Source organism: Protobothrops mucrosquamatus, unplaced genomic scaffold, assembly GCF_001527695.2.
Source record: "Protobothrops mucrosquamatus isolate PMUCROS unplaced genomic scaffold, P.Mucros_1.0 scaffold10, whole genome shotgun sequence".
Taxonomy (NCBI): Eukaryota; Metazoa; Chordata; class Lepidosauria; order Squamata; family Viperidae; genus Protobothrops; species Protobothrops mucrosquamatus.
In genome coordinates, this window is record NW_015386397.1 from 4,718,912 (window position 1) to 4,743,567 (window position 24,656).

The following is a 24,656-nucleotide window of genomic DNA, read 5'->3' on the forward strand; positions in this document are numbered from 1 at the left end:
TAATTCAAAAAAAAAAGGGAGGTTCATTTCTGAGAGGTTAACATGGAACTGATTATGGAAAGTGATTGGTGGATTTCCTGCTGCTGCTGAGAAAAAACAACAACTTCCAATTGCTCCCCTTAATAAGGAGTAAGACTGAGGAAAGAGGTTAATTATGATAGATAGTTGGACCTATCTCTCTGGCTTTATTTGAAAGCAGACGGCTGATGATTTATTTCTCTTGCATATTTGCCCAATTCATCCTTTCTATATATCACTCACATATCTGTCTCTCTTGTGCTTCCTTGTTATTTTGCTTACTTGTGTTCTCTTGCTGTCTCTTTTGCTTTGTCAAAAAACAGATGACAATGGGCTATGGGCAAATGTTCTCACCACTTCAGCCAGCAGCGCTCTATTGCACAAGCTGCCTTGTGAATCAGGGTCTAGTAGTCTTGCATGAGAGAGCTAGACCCATGTAGGCAATTACCCTTCATAGTGCCTGATCATTAATTTGCAAAGCACTAATCAAGCATCATGTGCTCAAATGCGTAGTATGTCTGATCACTCCTGCTGCTCCAGCCAAAATGACCACAGGAGTCACCATACAAGGACAAACAAACCATTTACTAACCCATGTACATTTATTTTAACATATTGGCACAAAATAATCAAAATCACTTGGGTTCTTTTGCGGCAACAGCATTATAGGATAGAAATCTCATTTACTGAGACCTGAATGTCATTTTTGTACTCAAATTTAAGTTCAGAATAAGAAAGCCTGCATACTAGGGTCCAACTTTCCAATGTATAAAATATTCAGGGTGCTGATCATTGTGTTATTAATAATGGTACATCTATAGTTAGCAAGAAATGATACATTTCCATCTTTTTACCTTGTTTCAGTATCCTTGGCAGGCACGGGTGAACTGAATCCAGAATGAGGTCGTTCCCCAGGTCCAGGGAATAGTTCTGGAGCACCTGAAGAACTGAGATTCCGTGGTTTATTGACAGGGCTTTCCATGAACACTGAGGAACAAGAGTCTTTGCGGAAAGTCTGCCGTACTGGTGAGGATCGACTTGGAGGCCCTGAATAAGGGCTGTGAGGACTTTGGCTCTGCTGAACATCCACCAGCCGGCCATCAGCTATTTTCTGGGGAGATGACGGTGGCAAACGGAAGCCCATCCCTGGGCCATAAGTATCACTGTAGATCTGTGAATTTGGCTTGTATAAACTATCTTCCAGTTCTGATTGTAGGGCAGCAGCTGAATAGGTACTAAGAGAACGCACTGAGCCCCGCTTATAAAGCCCTCCAGGGTAAGCAAATGGATCTCCCATCCCAGCCAGTGACTGAGTAGATGTAATGCTCAAACGTCCCTCATGTACCATACTGTATGGATCAGCATATAGGCCTTCATTCTTCACCAGCACCATATTTTTTCCCACCAGGTCTTCATCTGGCTTGACATCCCGGCGTTCCAAGATAGCACTTGGACTTGGTGAGACTCCCTGAGCTGGAGGGAGGTTGGATAGGCGCTCTCCATGATGCACAGGGCTGCCAGCATAGGAGGGTGGGCGCCCACCACTATAAGACATACGAGAACGGGATGGTGAGGATGACTGTAGCACTGGAGGAGGGGAGCCAGAAGTAAGGTGGGAAGCAGGAGATATGCTGTTTAGGCGCCGGGTGGGAGAGGATTCTCTGGAAGTGTAGACCACTTCTCTCTAGAACGATAAGAAGCCAGAGAAATTCAGAATGTAATAAATCTTTTCTGCATATAGGTAAAATATGTGAGATTATTTAATCACATGAAACAACTGTATAAGTACATAATATATACTGAGCTGCATGAGCATAGAGAAAAAAAATATCTTATTGGTATGGCCATCACAATAGATCACTTTCCAAGGTCTGTCTGTCTGTCTTTGTCTCTCTCTCTCTTTCTCTCTCTTGCACAAAATTTCTTTCTTACAGTTTTTTTAACTGTTGATTCATTCCATTCCATCTCCTCTTTTGGAAACATATTTTACTCTGATGAATGCCTTGATGGGCATATTTATTAGTTTCCTGCCAAAGTCTGCTTATGCTAGTGAAATATTCATTGGCAATTTGCCAAAGTTTTTCATTTTTCTATTTCTTCCAAAGCAACTGTTTTCCTTACTAAACTAGGTTGTTCACTACAATAGATGGAGAGCTTGTACTTACTTTTCTAAAGCTAATCACATGTGGGATAACATAATTTTGCACTCAGATTTACAGAAATGCAAGTCCCATCCTAAATTCTTGAAACCTCAAGGACACCATCCACTAATAGGGGATTCTCCATAGTCTTTTCTTTTCTTAAATTAGAAATTTTTTTATAGGATATATAAATTGTTCCCACAGTGGAATTACTTAAAAAAATTTCTGAATATCTAAAGCTCAAGGGAAATACAGATTTTTCCAGTGATCCTCTCTAGTAAAGTGATTTGGTTCAAGTATTTTAGTTTTGCTGAAAAGGAAAGAAGAAAAGAAGGGGTGGGGAAGGTCCTTAGATTAGAATTGTCAGGATTTTTCTGTTACTTTCTGAGGAAATAATCACCCCAGTGCACATCTATAGCTCTCAAATTACAAAGAGGAAATTGCTGTCTGTTGGTAGAATACATTGAACATGAAAGAGGAAGATTATGACTGCACATCTGCAGAATCGCAATGCTTGCTAAAAGTCAACGTATGACTGCGTGCACCATACCACAGGTATTAATAAAATGTTCCTTAGTACATTGCCCATTTTATCTCTCGTGGCACTGACAATAAAGAACTGAATGGCTTCTATGCAATCCTTTGCTCTTACCCGAAGGTCACCATTGGTGATGTGGGATCCAGGGAATGAGGCATAAAGGGGCTCTTTCCGGTAGATTTTGATAATACTTCTGTCCTGAATATCTCTGGAAGAACAAAGTCCAAAGAATCACATGAAATAAATGCATATTAGCTTTGGTTATTATTTCAGGTCCTAAAATATGCTTGTGCACACTCATAGCAACAAAGATGACAGATACATAAAGGCATTTTCCTGTATCATTGTTTCCTGTTCATTCCAAAAAGCCTTCAAGCAGATCAAATCAGGATTTAGAATTTATAATCTTTTTGCAATAATCTGTTGCTTTGATATACAGAAGTATGTCCATGCAAATACTTCTGTGGGGATCAAATGTGTAACTAGGCTCAACATTGTTTGGGTCCTATATATCTGTAGGCTTCCTTTCTTACTTGTAAGTTTGGGCTGAATTGCTAAAGCTCACATAAAAGAAACCATGAAGATCTACAAATGGGGATATTTCTGGTAAAATGGGTCCTGGTGCTATCAATGTTTAACTAAATCTCTTTTCTTCATGAATGCGTGTGTTGAGGAAAGGTAAAAAGAGAAAAGAAGCTACAGAAAGCACTACATGAGGGCTATAAAAAAGTGCTAGTCTTCAATAAAAATATTTTTCAAGAAAATATACTAAGTTCCTCAAAGAGTGATAAAAACAAGGATGACTAATTTGATAGAAATATTTAACAATGATGCATAATGCAAAAAGAGTGGCTAGAGACAATTTTTCTCCATTTCCTAACACTAGAATCATAACACTAGAACTTGACATTAAACAATTAAACTGATTGGCAATAGATTTTGGATGACAAGGAAAAATGTTTCTTCCTGTAAGAAATACTCTCTTAACAGAATCAGTTGCTGCAAGATTTATTTATCTATAATAATGGCTTCAATCTGCTACATTCCTATAGACTGTAAATCAAAACACCACAACAAAGGCAAAAAGTAAACTTATAAAACTCCAAAATCAAGACCCATCATCTCATAAGGGTGGGTTAAACCTCCACAGCCCACATACTTTCCTGAATGGCCTTTCAAAAGAAGTAGGATTGCCTAATATCCAAGAGTATGCTGTTCCAAATCATCCATTACCAAGAAGGCTTGCCTTCTCTTTCTGATCTCACCTGAGAAGGCAATCTCATAAGTATGAAACCCTGAGCCATGAAAATGTGGCAATAGCCCACAGTTCAGACAGATTTAACAGAGAATGATTTCCTGATAGCATATTACTATAGTTCATGACTGAGGCATCTCCCCTGTCAGGTAAGTATGCTGGAGTTGGTGTTCTTAACATTAGAGGTAAATACAATGAACCAGGTATGTTGCCACAGACTGTATTTTGATTAATATTTTCTTAAAATATATTTTGATGTTTTCTTGACAGACAAAACATTTCTGTTTTCATCTCTCTCCTACAATTCTTCTGGAACAAAGAGAAACATTAGGAGAAACTTCTAATGTTTGGCAGCAGAATCTTAGAGCAAAGGGTCTATTTTCCATTGCTGGAAATATTCTAGAAAAGCTGAAAGCTTTTCCTTTAGCAGGGGATTGGATAGAAGACCTTTCCACAGAATCATTCTTATACAGAAATGAACATTTCGTTTCCCCTGTTATTTCCTGCCAGGAGGTATTACCTACACAGCAAGTCATACCTGACATCCTCCAATTCGTAGAAAACATTGCGGGATTCGTCTTTTATCAGAATGGCAGTGTTGGGGGACTTAAGCATCCCCATTGTCAACTTCTGAGGAAACATGTGGACAATGAGGGCATGCAGAGTATCCATACTACTGATTTCGTGGGTGATATGAACTCGCCTTGTCTCATCCCCAAACTGCAAGAAAAGGATGCCTGAGGAAATGGAGAATAATAGGAAAAGATAATAGAACAGGGAAGGAAACAGATCAAAAGATGGAATTGTTGAGTGACTCATAACTATAAATTTTAAACTTTATAGGATATATATTCATAGGACATAGCCGTGAATCCCTCTCCCAAGCAATTCACTCACCTTTGTGTGATGGTAGCAGATGACCCAGGAAGCAAAGATGGGTAACTTTATTTTTAGTACTTCCAGCAATTGAAAAGAACTCTGTATCTTTTCAGTTTTTGGCTCTTCCCCCTCCCCCTATTTTTCTGTTGGGGGGAGAAAAAAAGGTGACCATGGTGGTGCAATCAGAGTTGGTCTTTCACTGACTGGCTTGGAGGAATGTACCCCTGCTCAAAATTTCAGTCTTTTTTTATCACACACTTCCGTGTAGCTTGGGAGACAAAAACTGAAACAAGCCAGAGTCACAGAGACTGAAATCCTGAAATCCTAGAGAGAGGATTCTTGTAGGATTTATTTCATGGATGTTGGAAGAGATGCGGCAAGTATAAATTTGTTTACCGCAAACAAATCTGGATCAGTTTGTGGTAAAACCTCAATGGTTATCTCATAGTTGACTGGGTGTGTTAGTTAATTTTGTTTTGGAAGTTGCACAAAAATCTATCTCCATATCCCACATCCCCTAGGATCCTTGTTAATAGGTGAATAAGTGGTAAAACATAGAATAATCTTATTCAATTTTACATGTTTTAGGTATACATTTGGTATACATTGCCAAAAATGCTCCCAAAATTGCCAAAAGCTCTTCTAGATTGTTATGCAGTTGTAATCTATTTGAGGAGCAACATCTGAAGGAAAAAAATGGAATCACAAATACAAATGGAACTATGTGCTATCAGATAAATGGATAAATATTAAACTTCTATTTTAGTGTCTAGTAGACACTGTGAAAATGGTGAGATAGCCCTGTGTGGAATTTCATACTCACACATCTAAATATCTTGGCACTAATTCCACACAAGGCTATCTCACCATTTTCACAGGAAAGCTAAAGGTATTAATAGTTGATCAGCGATACAACAACAATCAGTAGACTGGAGAGTAAGTAATATTCTAATTCTTGTACTGTATTAATTCAAAGATTTTAATTGATTCTTTAATTGTCCTGGATTTCTAGATTTAATATTTTTTTATAAAATAATGTTTTGTGAATTTTGGAAGCTAATAAACTAATAAAAATAATTGTGAGCAAGTAAATTAATATAGCTAAGCTTTTTGAATTTCACTCAAAATACTGGTGTCCTGGGAATAGCATGGCTTGTTCTGCCTGGCAGTCATTCTCTAAGACAACCTTCTCAAATCTGGAATCCTCTGGTTATGATGGAACATAGTTTTCATTATCTCTTACAGAATGTCTTATGACTTTGTTGGCTAAAGGTCAGAACATCCAGAGAAGGCTAGAGTAAAGTTTTATGCCAGGGTCTTTCCTAGATTTATAAGCTAATATCTTTTAAACTAGGGATGTCAATATTTTAACCTTAACCCTATCCTTTTTCCCCTAAAAATATGTCAGGCCCTTTCTCCAAAAATCAAAATCAGATTATTATGTTGTGAGAGGAGTGGCCATACAAATAATTTAAATAAATAAAATGAACATGCTACAGATTCATTTAAGATGCTTATATATGCACTGTAAGTGGGGGGGGGGGAAATGCTTATACAGAAACATCTCCTTTGAGTGCTCCACAAGGAAAATTCCAAAAAAGTAACACAAAAACAGCTTTCATTTAAAAGAAAAATGACATCTCCTGCCCAAGATCAGGATCCCCATGAAAATGAGAAATGCTTGGGTAGTTCACAAAGAGTTTACCTGGTGACCGGAGTTTTGTTTGGCTGGTGGAACGCGACAATGGGAGGCTTTGCCTAAAGCGGTTCATTCTGTTGAACCCAATGGGCAGTTCGGCTTCAGACATGGTTTCCAGAGATTCTGCTGAAGCAAAGGAAAGCTTGGCTTGATCAGCCAGGCCAGGCTGAGAACCCTGTGAATGCCGAGAGCTTCGGGTCTAAAAGCACAAATAGAGAGAGAGAGGGAGAGAGAGGGGGGGGGGAGGTGTGACATTAGGACAGATATTTTCTATCACATTTCCAGAACATAGACTTAAACATGTTACTGTCTCTCATCATTTTGATATAGCCCAAATGTTCAGCTGTTTTCTGTTACAGAAGGAATCCTCCTTTTGTAGGAGACGAAGAAGTTGCTCAGGATTAAATATGAGTTGGCAGGAGAAGGTTGTGTCTCTAGTTTGTATCTGTCATCTTCTTTGTAAATTAAGTATGACAGCGAGCCCTGCAACACAACAACCTGTTGGGAATAGAAACTGCTCTCAATCAAAACAGAACCAGGCCCAGTGATGCTCTTACAGCATTCAATTTGCCATTCATATTTGGAAGGCAGAAGGTGTGGCAGAGCGAGTCTCATAAGAAAAAAAAAAAGACTGGAAGACAAATGGAAAAATGTGGTTTTCTGAAATGGAAAGAAAAAACCTTATTGTGAAAATATTTTTGGTTTCTTGCAACAAAACACAGCATAAGAGCATCGGTGGGAGACAAAGTGTGGGCAGACGTGTACCAGAAGCAACATAATCCTGGTGACAATGGACCTTAGGATTTGGCAACAAAAGAAAACATTTCTTTTTCTTTAAACTAAGAAGCAATTCATTAAGCCAGTGCATTAATAGAAGAATCCAAACAACAAATTTAAAAAGTCCATGTTATTATCTAAACAACTTTGACTGCAGAGCTAAACAGGAACAACATGGTTACAATCTGTATGGGGCCCACTAGGCCCGGAGACTAAAACATATGAAGAACGGCTGCAGGACTTGAGTTTGGCTAGTCTAAAGAAAAGAAGAAACAGGGATGACATCATAGCAGTATTCCAGCATTTGAGGGGCTGCCACAAAGAAGAGGGGATCAAACTATACTCCAAAGGACCAGAAGGAAGGGCAAGAAACAATGGTTGGAAACCGATCAAAGAAAGAAGCAACCTGGAATTAAGGAGAAACTTCCTGACAGTGAGGACAATTAACCAGTGGAACAGCTTGCCTCCAGAAATCGTGGGCGCTCCATTACTGGAGATTTTTAAGAAGAGGCTAGACAGTCACATGTCTGAGATGGTATAGGTTATCCTGCTTGAGCAGGTGACTGGACTAGAAGACCTCCAAGGTCCCTTCCAGCTCTATTCTATTCAAACACTAGGAAATCCGAAGACCAGTGCAGTTTCTGTCCCATGCCTAGATCTGAACCTAGACTCCAAGGGTCCCGACAGTCCGGAGTCCTCTGCAATTGCAGGCTCACCAATTTCTCAAACTCACCCACAAAAAGGGAAAATTGGACAAAGAATGAAGTCTTCCACTTTTATTATACCCAGGCCTGGCTTCTTAAGAAATAGACAAACAAATGCCTCTTGACGGACATCTGGTAGGTCCTCTTCTCTCAAAGATGTATTGACTACAGTGTGGCTCTAACTTCAAATTCCCTGCCTCACTGCTTATAGAAGTAGGGCAAAAATCCAGTCCACAAGTAACAACTAATATAAGAATATTGTGTCCCTTTTCTTGGGATCCACAGGCTCAAAAGCTTCAGATAACACCCAGAATGTCATCCCTATCATCTTAATAATAATAATAATAATAATAATAATAATAATAATAATAATAATAATAATAATAATAATAATAATAATAATAATAATAATAAAGTTGGAAGGGACCTTGGAGGTCATCGAGTCCAACCCCCTGCCCAGGCAGGAACCCTACACCATTTCAGACAAACGGCTGTCCAGTCTCTTCTTAAAAACTTCCAGTATTGGAGCATTCACCACTTCTGGAGGCAGGTTGTTCCACTGGTATGTCCGACAATGGAAGCAAATTCAGCTATTGGCCAACACCTTCTGGAAGCGATGGAGACAAGAGTATTTGTCTACCCTCCAGGAGCGGCGTAAGTGGAAAACCAAAGAACCCAACCTACAAGAAGGCGATCTAGTTTTGCTAAAAGACAAGGATGTCCAAAGAAATCATTGGCCTATGGGACTTGTGCAGCGGGCCGCACCGAGTTCTGATGGTCTCATTCGCCAAATTGAGGTTCAGATAGTGAAGCCACATGAGACCGATCGAGACTCCACGTCTCTCGCCAAAAAGCTCTACACCCGGCCAATCACCGACCTAGTCCTAACCTGGAGCAGAAGCAAGTTATTTTATCCATGAAAAGCTTAACCAGATTACTGCATATTACAATGACTGGATCTTCTGGCTTATCCCTCCTAAAACTGTCTGGGTATCTTAAAAGCATAATTAGCTGACATTCCATAGATGCAATAAAGGAGAAGTAACTATGCTCTTATTGCTATAAAGCAAGCTCAAATGTAGGCTTAAATTATATCTAGTCTCGTTTCTTTCTTGTTTTCCATCAGTGCCATTCGAGGTATCTCTCCAACCACATCATTTCAAGACTGTTTAAGTGAACCAAGGAATTGCACAGGATTGGTGGATGGGCAGAGGCCAGTGCCCCAGTTGCCCCTGTATTCCAGTGGTCAAAAAAGCATCTAACAGAAACACCAGCCAACAGATGGCTGGGAACTCCCCAAGCGGTAACAGGAATCTCCGTGGATCCATCAGATGTCAGTAGTGGACATCTGAATAGGTTCTTCTTTCCTTCAGAAGATGGCAACCAGTCAAAGCCATTATCACAAGGAAGTGATCTGTCCATGACAATGAACTGGTGGAAAAGTCCCTCCCAAAATAGATACCAATATATTTGCTCCAAAGTGAATGCACGATCTAAGACATACTATGTGCACAAAGGCCAGTGATGGCCTATGACAAACACATGATTGCAGTGGATGGGAGATTGCAATCAACTTGTGAATCCAGAATCTTATAATAATTGTGATATAAATATATAGGGAACAATCCTACTACCTAAATTTATTTAAATTGTTTTAAATGGAATATAATCAAATTTATTTCTTCTTTTTATCTATTTGTCTAGTTGCATTTATTATTTGGAATATGATCCATAGCATGCTTGCTCAAAGGTGGAATGTGGCCTCAACCTGAAAAAAGTTGTACATCCCTTATTTAGAAGAAATTTTATAGTCCATAAATAGAAACCTTGCCAAAATATTTTTTCTGAAAACCGCAGAATCAGTGTTTTATTCCAATATCTAACATGGAAGTAGAATTTGGATGCAGTTATAAACTTTAACCAATTTAATTGATATACAAGCACTTTATTTAATTAATAGTGGTTGATTAATTTTAATCAGCAGAGCTCTACATTAACAATGCTTGTTTAATTTTAAGTCTATTTTCATTCTGCTATATTACTACATATGGAATGAAATACAAGTTATTAAATATGCTATTCGCACAATACCTTTTTTATAATTTTATGGTACATGCTTCCTTTAATATCTAAAAAAAAGTACAGTTTATTGAGCTTTGGCTTGTATGCAAATGTACATAAATTTAGTAAATTAGATGACTGCTCTATTAAAGGCAAGTGATTAATCACGAAAGATGTTTTAATTGGTCAATAGCTTCCACTGGAATGAGCTTCTGCCAGACTTGACAGACCAGCTCAATTAATCTAGTAGTCAAGCATTCATCCAATTTGTTCCTTAAGCTTTCCAATGATGAAAACAGTTTTTATGCAGGCATGTGCAGTGTCCTTGGCAATCGGTTCTAGCATTGTATCAATATTAAATTAGATTTATATCCAATGTTCTGATTTCTTTCCTTGATTACTTTTTATTCCTATAGTTTTGACTATGCTGCCTTCCTAATTTGTTCAATAGCAATAGCAATAGCACTTAAACTTATATACCGCTTCACAGCTTTACAGCCCTCTCTAAGTAGCTTACAGAGTCAGCATATTATCCCCTAACAATCTGGGTGTCAGCTCTGCAATGAGCCTGGCTGCAGCCATCTTTCTCTTCATTCTAGGTTGCCACACAGGACAGAGGGAGGGGGCTTGCCCAGGTGCTTCACTAATCTTAATAATCTTCTGTCCCATGGGAACCAAGATCATCTACTGCTCCCGCGATCAGGGTCTGGGCATTGTATTAGAAAGCCCGCCAAATGAATGTATTGGGGAACGTAGTGATAGCATAGTTTTGTAGGTGGGACATTATACTTTGTAACTGGGAAATTTTAGTGGAAATTTCAGACTTGGTTTCACTTTTGATCGTGCCAATACTTTGTAACTAATAAACATGTTCTTTGAGGAATTTTCAAGCCTTGAAGTTCTGCTTTATTCATCTCTGTCTGTTGGAACTATGACATTAAACCAAGTCTCCTAAAACGTGGGCCCCAACGCCTACCCATCTTTTGGGAGAGCGGTGAAGACTCGGCAAAGATTTGAAGATGGAGGGAAAGAATGGAGTTATTGCTGGCCACAATGGAACTCCGGCTGTCAGAGCGCAAGCAGCCACCAAGGAGGCATCATAGGCAGGGGCTCAGTCAAAGTCCGTGTTGATCCAACCTGGGAAGCTGGTACCACAGGGGGGAACTACAGTCCTGGTAGACCTGTATCAAGCTGAGGTTGCCCTCAGCGCAGGAGCACTCCTCTAGCCACTGAAGAGGAACTCCTGTTGCTGTTGTCCCAGGAGTTTTCATCCACAGCATACCAGAAGGGAAAGGGATCAATCAGAGGGGATGACTCCAGAGACTGGAAGTTCCAGTCCGCAGTCCGTAGCCCCCCGCTGAAGCAGCTGAAGGAGAACTTCAGCAGGCTGGAAGTAAAAAGAGATGTTTCCCGTCACCCAGGATGCGTGCACCATGGGGAGGAATGCTATGGGCTACCCATTTCACCCCCCCTCACCAGAGTCCCAGCCCCACTGCTGGAGCCTGTGCCTCACCTGTTCCCCAGCCAAGCTCTGTGATGTCAAGCCCTGTATCCCAGCTGAGCTCGCTGCCATGGCCTCAGATTGCCAGTCCAGGAGCCCGGCCAAGGGAAGTCCAGAGAGTGGTTCAGCTATGTCCCCAGGACCAACAAGCAGCCCAGAAGCAAGTGCAAGTGGCCCTCCTGAGGTTTGAGCCCCATCAAGCTCACCTTTGATGGGGACCCTGAGAAGCTATCCTTCTTCCTAAACCAAGTATGGGCTCATCTAGATCACTATGCTTATGCCTACTTGGATGTTGCCATGATAGTGAATGCTGTGGTGGCTAATCTAGAGGGAGAAGTGGCCGAGTGGGTGACCAACCTCCATGATGAAGGGGGTCCTGAACTGCAGGATGCTAAGCTATTCATGGAGCAACTGAGAGGCTGTTTTGAAGGCAAATCCCAGACCCTGCTGGCCGAGAATGAGATCCATTGTTTGAAGCAAAGAGGAATACATTTGAGAATTCAGAAGAGTTGCTGGTTGGCTGGGGCAGTGGCCAGAATGATTGTTGATCAACTACTTCAAGCAGGGGCTAGACCATGTCTTGTTCCAAGCCTGCATCTATCAGGACATTCCCAACCAATTGCGGGAGTGGTACAGCATGGCAATGACCCTGGACACTGAATTGGACCACCCCAGAAAGCCAAGCACAACCGAACCCAGGCCACCACATGTCCAAGAGAAACGCCTTTTTGGTCGATGTTCCCAAGTCACCACGACCACCAGTGTCCCCCAAGCACCAGCCAGGACTCCTATCAAGTGCTAACAATGCGGTCAAATGGGTCACCGTGCTGTGGAGTGCCTGGTCTCCAATCCCCAACCTAGAAGCATGCAAGCTGCCACTGCAAAAAGCCCCCAGAGAAGGAAGAGAGAAGACAAACTGGGCACATCAAGATCTGGTTGTCAAGGCCTCCTCTCCTATGAAGCTTGAGGGGAAAACCCAGGCCAAGCCATAGCAGATGCCGAGACCCTACAATGAGGAAGGCAAGGAGGATCTGATGGTAAGTCAGCCCATCCCATCTTTTGCCATTCTTGCCAAGATAATAGTACCCAAAACCAGGGTCCGAATGGACTTAAATGTTTTAATAGACTCGGGTTGCACCAGGTGCCCACAGTACTCAACCTGGGGATTTGAGCAAGGCTGTTACCCCTAGCCATGAGATTTGAACAAACTGATGAATCCCTTATCGGCGGTGCACCTGCCATGTACCTGACAGAACCAGTGCGATTGGAAATGGCACTGGGAAAACATCAATTTTGTAGTGGTCCCAAAAATGACTGAGACTGTGGTTTTGGGTCTGGCCTGGCTTGATAAATGGCACCCAAGCATGTGGTGGGAGAATGGAATGAGGAATTTAAGATTGGGGATAGGCCCCCTCCCACCTGCCACCACTAGTGATATAAAGGGCCATACTATAAATGAGATTCAGGAGGAGCACCCTGAGACACTAACGACTGTTGTAGAAAAGCTGCCAGGAATCCAGCTTGTCCCAAATGAATACCGTGATTTAGCTGAGGTGTTTAGTGAGAAAGAGTGTGACGTCCTCCCCCTCCCCCATTGGGCTATGGACTGCACCATCGAAATCTTACCCGGGGCCAAGTTCCCAAAGCCAAAAATGTACTCAATGATGCCCAGAGAGATGAAGGAGTTAAGAGAGTACATTGATAAGAATCTGGCTTGGGTTTTATCCAACCAGCAAAATCATGTGTAGCAGCTCCTGTATTGTTCAAAGAAAAGAAAAATGAGTCGCTGAGATTATGTGTGGATTTTAAAAGGTTAAATGCTGTCAGCATAGAGAATATGTACCCCTTTCCCTTAATGAAGGACATATTGGCCCACCTGGCAAAGGGAAAGTTTTTACAAAATTGGATTTATTACCGAGTCTGGATTAAGGAGGTGGACAAATGGAAAAGTGCCTCCAATAGCTCCCTGGGAAACTTCCAATTTAAAGTGATGCCTTTTGGACTACAAGGAGCCCCTGCTGTATTGATGCAGTTAATCAACCAGGTGCTCCATGATCATTTGTACAAGGGGTTTTTAGTTTATCTTGATGACATTCTAATTTACACTGAGACTATGGGAGAACACATTAAATTGGTCCACGAAGTGCTGAGAAAACTACTGAGGGCTAAACTATATACAAAGCTATCTAAATGTGAGTTTCACTAGACTCACCTTGACTATCTATGGTACCGAATTTCAAATGAGGGAATAGAAATGGATCCAGCAAAAGTGAAAGCTGTATTGGAATGGCGACCCCCTCGCACCCATAAACAAGCTTTGAAGTTTGCTAACTTTTACTGCTAATTTATCCCCTCTTTCGCAAAGATAGCTATGCCAATAACCAACTTACTGAAAACATGGAAAGTGGGGGGGGAAACCTTGTCAGCCTTTGTCATGGTCCCTAGAATGCCAAGCTGCATTTGAAAAACTAAAAAAACTCTTTGCAGCCAAACCTGTTCTCGAACACCCTGACCCTGAAAAGCAATTCATCATTCAAGCCGATGCAAGTGACGTGGCTGTGGATGCTGTCCTCTTACAAAAAAATCACAGGGGGGACTTGCAACCCTGTGCTTACACTTCCCGAAAGCTAACTGACACAGAGAGGAGATCGGCCGTTTGGGAGAAGGAGGCTTTTGGGGTACGATGGGATTACTAACATGGCACCACTTCTTGGAAGGGGGGGAGACACCTTTTGAAGTGTGAACTGATCACAAGGATTTGGGAGCTCTGAAAACCCCCATAAATTATCCCCAAAACATGTCCAGTGGGATGGGCTCAATACTTCAACCGTTTCAATTTCATCTTAAAGTATCTTCCAGGGGGTAAGCATTTTTTGGCTAATGCTTTATCCAGAATGCCTCAGTTCAAAAGCCACTGAGAGAAAATCATTAATTCTATCATTCCTCTACCACAATCTGCCTCTCAAATAACCACTCAAGCTCAATTGTGAAATCAATCCACTGATCTTGATGATCACTTACCAAAAAGACTAAAAGAGACCGACATCTAGTTCAAGGATAATAAGTCTCTATTAACCCTTTGGGTAGGGCTAGCCTGGAAGGGTTCTAAGCTATACATTTATCTTTCAACTAAATATTTGAGATTGAGGTTACTCAGCAAAAAATTGGGGCCAAATTGGGGCCAAATATTTCCAATCACTAAAATCATAAATCCTGTTACCATGGTCTTTGATTCCTCAGGATCAAAACTCTTCAGCGCAGTCATGATGCAAAGCAGACCGGTCACTTTGGGTTTCTGAAAACATTACATTTGGTACAAAGGCAGTTCTGGGGGCCAGGCATGAAAAAAGACATTGAGAGTTATGCGAAAAGCTGTGCTGCTTTGAAGAAATGTCCTGTAAAGCCTCCCGGGCTCCTGATCCTTCCCAACCTTGGGAAGAAATAGCTATGGACTTTATAGCGGACCTGCCTGAGAGCAAGGGAAATATTGATTGATCTATTTTGCAAACAAGCTCATTTTATCACTTGTTCAGGGCTTCCCATCTGACCAAGATGTTTTTGAAGCACATGTATTGACTCCTTAGCAGATTATTTTAGACAGACAGGTTCAATTCATTGTGAAGTTCTGGAGGGAGTTCATTAAGCTTATTGGGTCTACTCAGAGGCTCTCATCAGCTTTTCATCCAAGTACTAATGGGGCGGCTGAACGTGCAAATTCAATGGTAGAGCAGTACTTCAGATGCTATGTTAATTACCAGCAGACTAATTGGGCCGATCTTCTGCCTTTCACTGAAGTAGCCTACAACAATACTCTGTACAGTAGTACTGGTCTTATACCATTTAAATAGTTACCAGAAGGGATTTTGTGCCTATGCCTGAGTACCCCAAGGAGCCAAACTTTAGATCAGTGGATGACCTCCTTTCAAAATGTTTGGGCGAATGTAAAAAAAGCCTTAACCCAAACTGCTAAAGTTTACAAAGAGCAGGCTAATAAGAAATGCTCCCCCTCAAAGACTGTTTTATGTTGGGGAAAGGGTTTATCTTTCAACTAAATATTTGAGATTGAGGTTACCCAGCAAAAAATTGGGGCCAAAGTTTCTAGGTCCTTTTCCAATCACTAAAATCATAAATCATGTTACCATGATCTTAAAGCTTTCACAGCTTTTCTGGAATGTCCATCCTGTATTCCATTGTAGTCTGTTGAAACCTGTTTCTGAGTTCTCTTTAAGATCTATTCTGAAGAAACCACCAGGTCCAATAGTGGTAGATGGGGAAGCCCATTATCAGATAAAATGAATTCTTGAATCTAGGTTGTGCAATGGGAAGTTACAATACCTCATTCAGTGGAAAGGCTATCCACTGTCAGAATCTATGTGGGTGAAATGTACAGATGTGAAAGCAGAATGTTTAATACAGAAATTTTACAACAAACATCCTCACAAGCCTTGAGGAAATACCTAACTTGCTTTTTGTTTCCCCTATAGGAGATTCTTTCCTTTTAAGGGGGGCGACTGTCAACTCTATAATGAGCTGGCTGCAGCCATCTTTCTCTTCATTCTAAGTTGCCACATAGGACAGAGGGAGGGGGGCTTGCCCAGGTGCTTCACTATTCATAATAATCTTCTGCCCCATGGGAACCAAGATCGGCTACTGCTCCCGCGATCAGGGTCTGGGCGTTGTATTAGAAAGCCCGCCAAATGAATGTATTGGGGAACGTAGTGATAGCATAGTTTTGTAGGTGGGACATTATACTTTGTAACTGGGAAATTTCAGTGGAAATTTCGGACTTGGTTTCACTTTTGATCGTGCCAATACTTTGTAACTAATAAACATGTTCTTTGAGGAATTTTCAAGCTTCAAAGTTCTGCTTTATTTGTCTCTGTTTGTTGGAACCATGACATTAAACCAATTGTCCTAAAACTTGGGCCCCAATTGCCTACCCATCTTTTGGGAAAGTGATGAAGACTTATGAAGATTTGATGATGGAGGAAAAGAATGGAGCTGTTGCCGGCCACAATGGAACTCTGGCCGGCAAGCAGCCACCGAGGAGGCATCATAGGCAGGGGCTCAGCCAAACTTTGAGAGCTTGGCAAAGAGGATATTGTGAATTATTTTATAATAATAGCAATTTGACAATCAAAACAACTGTTAAGATGCAAATTCCATCCCTTTTGTACATCACACATAAGTACATGAGTGGAAGAACTTGTGACATCACAGGATACATTTCACCATTTTGATAAAACCATTGGATGTAGGGAACACTTATGGTTGGTGACATTCAGGAAGGGGAGGGTAGCAAAGAGAATGGATTTAACATATTTTGCATCTATTTTGATTGGTTACAACCATAATTGGGACTGGAACTTCCATTGTTAAGTGATGCAGTCATTAAATGAGTTTTGCCTGATTTTATGACCTTTTTTGCTGCAATCTTTAGGTAAATCACATGGCCCTCCCCAGCTTGTTGGAAGCCCCCTGGGAAGGTCACAACTGGCAAACATATGACCTTGGGATGCTGCAACCATCATAAACAGGGCTTTTTTGTCATAGAAACTCCCAGAATGGAGTTCTGGCACCTTTTTGGGATGGAATCTTGTAGGGTAGGCAAGGCGGGTTGTATGACATGTGTGAGTTCCGGCACCTTTTTTTTTTTTTTTTTACAAAAAAAGCACTGATCATAAATATATGCCAGTTGCCAACCACCCAAATTTCGATCACGTGACCACAGTGATATATGATGGTCCTAATCGCCAGGACTGGCTGTAAATTGTAATTCCACACAGTTGTTAAATAAATGATCATAAGTTGAGGACTACATGTAATGGAAAGCCAAAACAGAGGTTAGATATAGCACAGCAATCAGCAATGAGGAAAGCAATGTTTATGCTGGCATAGTTTCTTTCTGGCTCAAGGACAGGCGGATAGCATTTTAATTAAGCTTTGGGGAAGATCCACAGAAATACCAAATAGATATTCTCTCTTTCCTCTCTCAGTGATAATTTTTGTGGTAAAAGACAGAACTAAACTGGGAGAATATGACAAAATTGCAAAAAGACATGTTTCTGAAACATCCCCTTAATAAAATCTATATTTAAGATATGCTTTATTCTGACTGTACAATAAAAGCTTTTTGTGGAAGCACATTTCTTCTCCTAACAGCAGGAGGGCGAGATGTAAAGAGGGATGGTGGGTGGGTGGGGGGAATGGAATACATTAACTGTCCTTAATCAATGCTGGAAGAGAGTTTACAAGAAGGCAACTTGCTCTTCTTCCCCTTCAGGGCCTATCTTGCCCCCTCCATAAAGAAAGTAACCTGTCATCAGATGGCAGCTTTCTTTTATGGCATAGAAGGAAAACCTTCATACCCTACTAGATCAAGTAAGTTCTTATAGACATCTTGATGGCTTTGCTGCTGATTGCAGACAAATAAACAAAGAACTCAAGACATTGGGATCACCTTTGAAATTGCCATAGACTACCTATCTCTTGTGTGAAACAGACAGCTCCTAGGAGACATAAAGGGGAAAGATGTCATGCAAGGCTTATGGCAGCTGGAAGTAAGAGAAATGGGCATACATTCCCAGCATACAAAAAACAGTAATGCATCAAAAATGTTTCTTTTAATATAATGTTCATTTGCATAGGTGATTTTAAGAAGCAAAAGCAATGCACACAAACTCAGTAATTAGTATTACTTTTTAATTTTTCTTTCTGGATCAGCTTTTGTCATCAAAAGGTAATCCGCTTCCTTACAATGAACCTATAAATTAGAGTTGTGTGCAGCGACTGCATTAGAAGAGATAGGGCACTTTTAAACCACCAATTCTATTCCTTAAGTCCATATATATCTCAATTGTAGACTTCTAAAAAACAATTTTTAATCAGAAAAATAAAGGATAAACAATCTATGAAATGCTCTGCTTTGGTTGAGGCCACAACGCTTACACCATTATTCTGTTTCTAGCACATGGATGTAAAATTCCACCCACCAAGACATGATCAATCTGGTAATTGTAAGCCAAGATCAAACAGAAACAGGGCTAGAGAGGGGGGGGGGTCTTCCTTTTGGGACATTTTGTCAGAACAATCCTGACATTTTAGAGCTCTCGCATAAACTTCTACTGTAGTATCTAACAATGACTTGTTACAAACAGGTTATTTTCCTCTCTGATTCAGGAAGAAAATAGTTTGAAGGGTCCTCTACTTCAGGGCTTTTCAACCTTTTCACCCATTGTACCACTTTTAGGATATGGCAACATCCGAGTACCACCAGTCACCTAGCAAGGTGTCAAAAAACTTGATGACCAAAAAAAAAAAAAAGGAACAAAGTGATGAAGTACAGGTAGTCCTCAAATTACAACAGTTCGTTTAGTGACTGTTTGAAATTACAATGGCACTGAAAAAAGTGCCCCCCAAGGCACAGCCAAGCAAGACACCTGCCTGCCCGCCTGGTCGCACTCTTCCTCCTGTCCGAGGTTTTCATTGTTGTGAGCATTTCTGTTGAGGATTGGCAGCGGGGGTGGGGTGGGGGGATGTTTGGTTTTTATTCCCCCCCCCCAGTCTGCTGGGTGGTTGCAGCAGGTTTTGGTCACTTCACATGACCCTGGGACACTGTGACCGTCATAAATATGAATCAGTTGCCAAGCACCTGAATGTAAATCACAAGACCCTGGAGATCCTGCAACATTCCAGCTGATCAGCGCTTCTTCTGGGCTCAGCAGAAGCACCAGGATCAGTGCTGCTTTCCAGCTGATTGGTGCTTCTTCAGGGCTCAGCAAAAGCACCAGGATCAGCGCCGAGCTACAGCTTGAGCCTGGCGCTGATCCTGGCACTTCCACTGAGCCCTGACAGCCCCAAAGAAGCACTGATCCTGGCGCTTCCGCTGAGCCCCGACAGCCCTGCAGCTCCAGCCATCTCTCGCTCAAGCTTGTGCGGTGCTGCCACCAGTTCAGCTTATTCCCCTCCCCTGCTACCACTTTTCTAGGATGGTCGCGTACCACCTGCCAGGTGTCAATGTACCACAGGTGGTACCCATACCACTGGTTGAAAAGCCCTGCTCTACTTTGCCAAACAGACTGAAAAGTTGAAGATGGTGAGTGACTCCAAAGGATCAGTAGACTGGCTTTATTTTGAGTTGACAATGGGTGATCATCCCCAGTGGGTTACTATGTAGCAGGCTAAATCTCTATAATAAGTTTTGAATAATAATAATAATTTGAGCTTTATAAGTCAAACATAGAAGAAATAGTGCTTTATTCCAGTTAATTTTTATGTACAGAAATAAGTATGTTAGAAAGCAACATGAAAACCATTTTCTTAAAAGTTGCTGTGTTCTCTGCACAAACTGGCTTTCCATACTGGCAGATGCTGACATAATGGGAAGACATCCATAAGGAATTATTATATCAGAAAGCAACCTTAGTTTTAATTCTGTGGGCAAACTCTTGACTTCTAAGTTTCTTCCTATAGCATTCCTATATAAATCCATGTAGATTTTTTTTCTTTCTGAGGACATACAGAATAAAATGTTGAAACTAGAAGATTGAACTGGTTTAAATTTAAAGAAGCTCTATCTATATTTTGAACAATGCTTTCAGTATAGATATTGCATTTCATATCATTTATTATTACTTTAACCAAGACAGAACCAATATTGTGAATGCAAAAATTCTCAGGAACCTAAATTCTTTGCTTTTCAAAAAGTTGTGCCTTTTCCATCAATACATACATACATACATACATACATACATACATACATACATACATAGAAGTGTCTTAAAAAAATCTTGTTCTGAACCCAGAAGGGAAACTTCAGATGAGAGACTTCTGAATGCACACAGTAGGGTCCTGCATCATTCCTGAATAGCTGAAGAAAGCAAGTCTGGCAATCATAACCTTTCTTTGCATAGTTTTTACAGTGTAAAGAATGTGTATGAAAGTCTGTGGAAAGTTTGAATTTTTATCAGAAATGAAAAAAAAGTTGCACTCTTGGACCATTGCCACATTAGTGGAAAAAAAGTGTTGAAAGGCAGCTTTGAAATCACTTCAAAGTAAAAGACCATAAAAGCCAGTGCAGCAGCTAAACAGATGATGTGTGTGTATGTTCCAGGAGAGTTGTGTAATGGTTTTAATTTACCCTTTGCCAGCTGTTCATTCATGTACTTTTGGGCTGCCAGCTAAAGATCCTAAAGTGAAACTTTGTGCCTCCAGAAAGTTTCCAATGGGTATTCATGCAGCTTATTTCTGTAATAAATAAGCAGAGAGTCTAGATGTCCCTGACTTTCATGTTTAATTCTACTATATTGTCTACACTTTTGCTCTGTTATTTTCCTTAACCCTTCCTCACCCCAATTCAATCAGGGAGTAAAAAAAACAAAATAGTACACTATGTCCTTTCACTAGTAGCATTAGTAACCATCTATCTAGATGTATCCCATTATTTTAGAAGTGGTTCAGAATGAATTGTTATCAAATAACTGTATCATACCATTATAACACTTTTGCTAATGAAACCAAGATTGAGGAAATTGGATTTTCTCTTCCCATGACCATCTGGGTCTATTTGCTTCAATACAGTGTTGGCATTTATTTTATTTATTAGAGTCTGCCTGAAGGTCAGAAGAACTTATCCAGAGCTCCCATGTAATTTACTGTTCAGACCTCAACCAGCAGAAATCTGCTTAATAAAATAGCAGCTCAAACTAGCACAAAATTTTTGTGTGTATTTTTCCCAGATACATTTTTAAAACATTAAATTATTTACATTCTGGGTGAGCATGGTACAGCATTTTAGAACAAAGACTCACTGAGAATAATGAGCATATATTTGGGTGGAATCTACCTCAATATATATGTATATAAATGTAGAATCTTAAGAAAACAAGGGGAGCAAAATCACAATTATTTTCTGAAAGCTTGCATTATTGCAGTAAGCACATGAAATAACACGAGATTGATTTCTGAAATATGTATACTGAAAAATTTGTAAATATATCTATTGCAAGTTTATGTGTCCTAAGATCATTGCTCAGAATGAAATATAGTCTTCTATATATCATGGACACAGTTTCTATTTTCCAGGATCTGGAGTCTAAACCTTTTCCAGTCTTACCTTTAGTCCATACCTAATTTCTCAGGATGTTCCCACTTTTATTCATGGATTCATCTTCATAGTTATTTTTAAGCCATTTAATTTCCCAAACATTCAATCCCCATGTTACTTTACTCCATTTTTAAACACACTAATAATACCTAAGTGCCTTCTTGTTGACAAACTCTGGTTAAGAACAAATAACATATTGAAGAAACAGTTTGAGAAAGATGGTGGGAAGAACTAAGATTCTGAAACTAGATTTTAAAAGAACGGAAAGAAAGAAGGACATCAATATTGAAATTATAACAGCTATAATCATTGTTTAAATGGGGCATTAATTGGACTTTAATTAGTCCTGTGTGTGGCACAGAAAATGTTCTTTCTATAAATAATTTATTGTAAAATTTGCTATCATTTTTTTGAAGCTGTTGACAACTTTAAACATTTTGAGATGTCCTGGGTGCTGTCCGAGTTTGGTTGTTTGCTTGCAGACATTTCATTAGCTAACTAGGTAACATCATCAGTGCCAGTGAAAGTAAGGCTTTACTCCCTGTTTTATACAATTGCTTACCCTACCTGCATTGGCAGGGGTGAGATTTTTCCCCCCTTGGAAATCCCTTCGAATAGAGTATTATTTTCAGCTAGATTGTTTTCTGGTGTTAATCCCTGCTTATCTGGTTGAGAGCTGCTGCAAAGGATATGTTCTGATTTTTTTTTTATTTCCTGCTTAGCTTTTTTATTGTCTCTTTAGAATGGTTTGTAAATGTGCTTTATCTTTATGCAGGGCTTTTTTTTGTCATAGAATGGAGTTCCGGCACTTTTTTTGAATGGAACCTTGTAGGGTAGGCAAGGCGGGTTGTATGATGTGTGTGAGTTCCGGCACCTTTTTTTTTTTTTTTTTTTTTACAAAAAAGCACTGACTTTATGTGTTTATTGATGGCTGATTTATCTGAATGCCAAGCTTCCAGAAATTCCCTAGCATTTTTGGATTTAGCTTGGTCTAGGATGTTCACAGTCTCAACTATGATTTGAGTCGATTCATATGTTGTGAGATAAAGAAGTTTTTATTGTATCTTCTGACTGCTAGTTGGCATTCACGGATGTTGCTCTGCTAGTCTTCGGCCTGTCTATCCTAAAAAAGTAGCTGTTACAGTCTTTACAATGCATGTAAACAATCTATGTGTGTCTTCATATTATGTGTTATAAAAAACAGCTTATCACATATAGATCATACATTCCTATTTTGCTTCATGATAAAAAAACTTATGTTTATATTATATATATTTGAAGTCCATCTCATGTTAGAAGTTTCATGGATGTTTTGGAAAAATTTAGGATTGCCACGATGAAGCTCAAACATTTGTCTTTTCTTCCAACACATAGAGAAGAGAGCTATAAACAGTTAGATTTGAAGAGCAAGAAATGTTTAATATTGATATGGGGAAACACTTAGTCATCAGCCTTTGTTGTGAGAATCAAATTTTATAAATACATTTAAACTGTCTACGTACTTACAAATGTGAAAGTCTGGAAACATACAAGTAATCCTCAACTTACAGCCATTCATTTAATGACTGTTTGAAGTTACAATGGCACTGATAACTGACTTATGGCTGTTTTTCGCATTTATACCTTTACAGCAACAGCAATAGCAGCTGCACTTAGACTTATGTACTGCTCCATAGTGATTTACAGCACCCACTAAGCATCCTCGTGGTCATGTGATCAAAATTCAGCCATTTGGCAACTAGTATGGGAAACCAAGTCAATGAGAAAGCCAGATTCACTTAACAAACCATGTTGCTAACTTAACAACTGCAGTAATTCACTTAACAACTGTGGGAAGAAAGGTCATAAAATGGCGCAAACTCAATTAATAACTGTCTTGCTTAGCAATGGAAATTTGAGGTCAATTGTGGTTGTAAGCTGGGGATTTACCTGTATTCATTTTCTAGTGTAAGAAAATGAACAAAATTTGAAGTGACCCATTTTAAATGATTATTGATATGGCAAGATCAGAACTTGAATATTGTAGTGTCTAAAGCTAAAAAAATCCAAAAGAATTAGCATAAAGCATACAGGTAGTCCTTGACGTACAAGCATTCATGTAGCAGCCATTCAAAGTTATAACGGCACTGGAAAAATGCTTTAACCATTCCACTTATAACCATAGAGCATCCCCACAGTCATATGACCAGACTTTAGACTCTTGGCAACCAGCCTGTATTTATGATGGTTACAGCATCTTGGAGAGGGAGGGTCACCTGGTTGCTATTTATGACCTTCACAGCTAACCTCTGACAAGCAAAGTCAAATGGTTGAAACCGTATCCATTTTAAGAGTGCGTGACTCACTTAGCAATTACAGTGATTTGCTTAACAACTGTGGCAAAAAGGTGATAAAATGGAGTATGACTCATCTAGCAACTGCCGTGCTTAACCACCAAAATTCTTATTCCAATTATATTCTTAAGTTGAATTACTATCTGTAATCCTTGTGTTTATACATACTTTTTTCACTTCAAGTGACATTTGTGTAGAGATTATCACAAATCAGGTTAGATCTGATTATCTTTTGCTTGATGCCACTGTTAAATGAAAATAAATCATTTGAAATGGCTGCATATCAAAACTTGCAGCAAGGTCCCCTCTATTACTTGTGGCAAAGGTTTTAGGAGGTTTCAGGGTCTGTGTTTTAGACTTACTTTTCTGTATTTTATTCAGAAACTAATTATGTAATATTTCAGTCCCTTCTCTAAGTTATTTCACCTCTTCACGTGAAAGAGAGGCGTGATGACCCGTTGCCTGGAGGCCGTACGGGTCTGGATGGGGAGGAACAGACTCAGGCTCAACCCTTCCAAGACCGAGTGGCTGTGGCTGCCGGCGCCTCGGCATAGTCAGCTGACTCCAACGCTGACTATAGGGGGCGAAATTTTGGCCCCCTCAGAGAAGGCACGCAACTTGGGTGTCCTCCTGGATCCACGGCTG

At 40.1% G+C, this 24,656-nt stretch overlaps 1 protein-coding gene across 1 annotated transcript in view; it reads right to left on the bottom strand.

Annotated features, from left to right (window-relative positions):
- The window catches only part of SRCIN1 (SRC kinase signaling inhibitor 1), a 146,457-nt gene that overhangs the window by 43,815 nt on the left and 77,986 nt on the right, over positions 1-24,656 (bottom strand). Inside the window, exons 3-6 of the mRNA XM_015810452.1 lie at positions 6,537-6,729; positions 4,491-4,689; positions 2,812-2,905; positions 873-1,702 (exon numbers count right to left, since the gene is read on the bottom strand). Coding sequence (XP_015665938.1) covers positions 873-1,702; positions 2,812-2,905; positions 4,491-4,689; positions 6,537-6,729 — 1,316 coding nt within the window. The remainder of the gene's footprint in view (positions 1-872; positions 1,703-2,811; positions 2,906-4,490; positions 4,690-6,536; positions 6,730-24,656) is intronic.